The sequence below is a fragment of the Amborella trichopoda genome, chromosome 7 (genome assembly GCF_054954075.1).
Source record: "Amborella trichopoda isolate Santa Cruz 75 chromosome 7, AtrichopodaSantaCruz75HAP2 v2.0, whole genome shotgun sequence".
NCBI classification, from domain to species: domain Eukaryota; kingdom Viridiplantae; phylum Streptophyta; class Magnoliopsida; order Amborellales; family Amborellaceae; genus Amborella; species Amborella trichopoda.
In genome coordinates this window covers 38270777-38274158 of record NC_142342.1, presented here as the reverse complement: position 1 = coordinate 38274158, position 3382 = coordinate 38270777, and the positions used below count along the sequence as shown (strand labels likewise).

Sequence of the window (3382 nt, the reverse complement as noted above, 5' to 3'; positions counted from 1 at the left end):
TTAGCTACAAAGATAATAACATTACAGTGAAAAAGGGTTTTGCCAAGACAGCTATGTCAACATGAGCCTCTGCTACCCACCCAACCCACCCATCCACCCTACTATCTTGGTGCGTCAAAGGCTTTTAGTCATTTCAAACTGTCTGTCTTGCAAACAATTTTGGCTGAGAGGAATAAAATTGGATTTGATATATTATCATGAGTCCTTTTGTCCAAGGTAGAAGCTTTTAATTGACGGATTGATTGATTTTGAGAGAGAGAGAGAGAGATGAGTCTTGGTCTTTTCCCTTTTAAAATCAAATACAACACAAGATACACATGGCACTCTGAGCTAGCCTTTGTCTACACTCTACATTACAAATTCAATGTGATACTAGAGCCTTGTAGAACTAATCTAAAGCCTCTTCAGTGCTGAAAATTGCCAGCTACCGTAGTACGATATCAATTTCCTCAAAATGTCCCTTCAATGATTTTAAATAGCATATATTTATGCTTCATTCCCTGTGTATCCATAGGATTCCTAAATAATCATCTTATGTGCTTTTGAGATAAGAAAAAGCCATTGATTGTAAGTCTCCAAAGTTGTCCTCCATCTCCTGGTGCATGAATTTCCTTTAGTTCATTTGCATGCTTGAATAAGAGTCTATGGTTTGAGAAGAGCAACCTATATTTGTTAACTCCTCTCCATTGTTTCCAAAGTATCCTCCACCAATATGGCTTGTGTCAGTGAAGCCATTGTACAGCATTGGTTCACAGTTCCCTAAGGCATTTGACAAACACTGTGACATGTTTGCCATTGATTGTTGGCTGAAGGTAGGGTTTTCTGATTGATAAGGGAACTGTGGGCTTGATGTGGTGCTAACTTGACTATGGGCTACCTGTTCCTTCAGAGAAAGCAACTGAGCTTGCAGGTTGACAACCTGTAAATTAAGGCACACGACGTTAGAACAAGGCACGTGCAAACAATAGTGCATGCTATAATGTGCTAGGGCACATTCAGAGTTTCAGATACAGTTGAGGTTTGATTTAGTTAAATTTGAATGTCTAATTTGACCAATATATTTCATCAAAAGATAACAATAAATCAATCCTCCTCCTAAATCCTTCAATTTATGCTAATAAATGTCCTAAACCTTATAAATAAACTAATTTGTTTTGATCAGCTCAATGCTAAATCAAACCTTAGGAAGGTAAGCGATTTCAACTTGGTTGATCAATGAATGAATGGATTCAAGCTTCTGTTCTAGAGCGATTTCTATCGCGACATGAGCTTCGCCTGACTTAATCTACAATTTTCTAACAACCCCTGCATGAGAATTTATTACAGCAACAGCTACTGTTGACCTAAGTCTGATAATGATATTTGTCTCACTACTCTCAAACTATTCATGTTTGATTTATTTTTACCATGGGAATTGGGTTCCCAATCTATGCAAGGCCCCACACTAGCGTTCTCGCAACAGTGTTAAAAAACTATGAAAAAATGGTGATGAGATTCAATCAAAGATCTACACATGATGAAACAAACTATTGTTTGATTCACCTCTTGTTGCAGGGCAAAAATGTGGGCGACACAGCCATAGATGGGGTCTTTAAGCCTTGCCTGTGCTTCGTAAGAAATTGTCACTGCCGCCTCACTACGGTCGCTAATTGGCAAATGGGTTAAGAGCTTGGAGACATTACTAGCACCAAAGACCTTATGTATAGCTGCAAAATTGGTGGCACCTTGCTCATTGCAAAAATATGGTGCAAAAATACAACCCCTGGCACACTTTCTTCTAAGAAACTTGCAGGCTCCACATGGAGATCCAAAGCCTGTCATCTTGGCTGGACTGGACTGGTTTTTTTCTTTGATGGGTGGAGTTTGGAGCCATGGCTTCCAAGCTCTAGTGCTTATAAATGCTGTGAAGGGAGAAGAATGTGAGTTATTCTATTGAATAGTTATTAGAATTGTTAATTCCATGTTGTCTCCCTAATGGCCTACAAATTACATAGTTTTTCTAGACAAAAGCCCTTTACCCCATCTCAAATTTAATAGCTTGAATATGAGATTCCTCTCATGGGGTGTAAAAGACAAAAGAGCTCACATATGAGAATAAGTTAACAGAAGATGATACGGGCAATGAGCCTTCGTATCAAGGGAAGCAAGAAATGACATTCTACCAAATTACATTGGACAATAAAAAAATGAGCACAAGAAAATGACGACCCACCTTGGTTCTATTCCATAGTTCAATCGGGATGGGGTCCTCTATCCACAGTAGGAATAGAACTCAAGACGTTATGTAGTGGCTCCCACCATTTTTGCTACCTGGCCCTCAGCCGGTTCTTTGAGTGTTGGTCATTGGAGATTTGAGTTCCTATTTTTGATGAGAATAAAATCCGAGACTTCTTCATAAAGCTTGACAATACCACCAGCAAGGCGCCGACCCATTTTCAAAAGATCATGTACTTTAAGAGACAGAGAGCTCATCATATACGGCTGTTGTCCATATATATGAGAGATTACTATGTACTTGGAGAGAGAGAGAGAGGTGAACCTGTACTATGATTGTACATGCATTAGAGAGCGAACTTTGAGCAGTAGTGTAATGACAATTGAGTAACAACCTATCATCAATTTACTTATTATTCTCTTTGAATCACACACTAAGGGCCTAGTAGTGGTCCAATATGTAGGCCACTCTCACTAGGCATGCATAAACACCATTTACAAGAAATAAAGGTTACCATAAACTCCCTTACTTTTTACAAAGCAAAGTTTTTATTCCAATAAAGTTTCTCTCTCTCAACCAAAAAACCAACTTTGTGCCCTAACAAGAGCTTTTATTTAGACAAAAAAAATAATTTTTTTAGAGAGAGAAACTTTCTCACTCTAGAAAAACCAAACAGATGGCCTGGTTAAGTAAATGTTGATTGGGTTTGGCATGGACCCACTTGAGCTACAGTGTCAAGTGGCCACATAGTTATACAAGGCTCCATTTCCTGGCAACCATTATGCATAATCACAATGGTTCCATCATGTGTACTTGTTGGCCACTTACCTTAGCAAGTGATCTTGGAGACAAGAAGGCAAACTAATTCCTTGGGATCATTTAAATATGAGTCTCTTAGTACAATAATAATGTGGAGGTTCAACTAATCTAGAAAGGGACACCACCAACAGACATATTAATACTTTCCCTAAAGCCTTTTTTTAGCACCTTAAAACTCACTGCCCTTTCCCTTATTCCTTTCCTTCTTTTTGCCCTTTCAAGTGAACTGTGTGGGACTACTAAAGCCTAGAGAGAAGCTATTTCCTCCTAAAGAGGGAGTGCTAAAATCTAGAGAGAACCTCTCTCTCTCTCTCTCTAATATGTACACAAGGACAACCATATTACTAA

General features: G+C 38.7%; 1 protein-coding gene across 1 annotated transcript; it reads right to left on the bottom strand.

Moving 5' to 3' along the window:
• Positions 1–408: 408 nt before the first annotated feature.
• Positions 409–1924, bottom strand: LOC105421180 (LOB domain-containing protein 29-like). The gene is made up of 2 exons (XM_011627587.3): positions 1543–1924; positions 409–919 (listed from the first exon to the last, which is right to left on the bottom strand). The coding sequence occupies exons 1-2, from the start codon at positions 1819–1821 to the stop codon at positions 614–616; spliced, it is 585 nt and encodes a 194-aa protein (XP_011625889.1). The 5' UTR covers positions 1822–1924; the 3' UTR covers positions 409–613.
• Between the last annotated feature and the right edge of the window lie 1458 nt (positions 1925–3382).

Bases quoted from the DNA above. Each gene is read 5' to 3' on its own strand.
- LOC105421180 (XM_011627587.3), bottom strand. From the start codon at position 1,821: ATGACAGGCTTTGGATCTCCATGTGGAGCCTGCAAGTTTCTTAGAAGA. The intron at 920-1,542 runs GTGAATCAAACA...CTTAATTTACAG, and splicing joins TTTTTGCCCTGCAACAAGAG to GTTGTCAACCTGCAAGCTCA.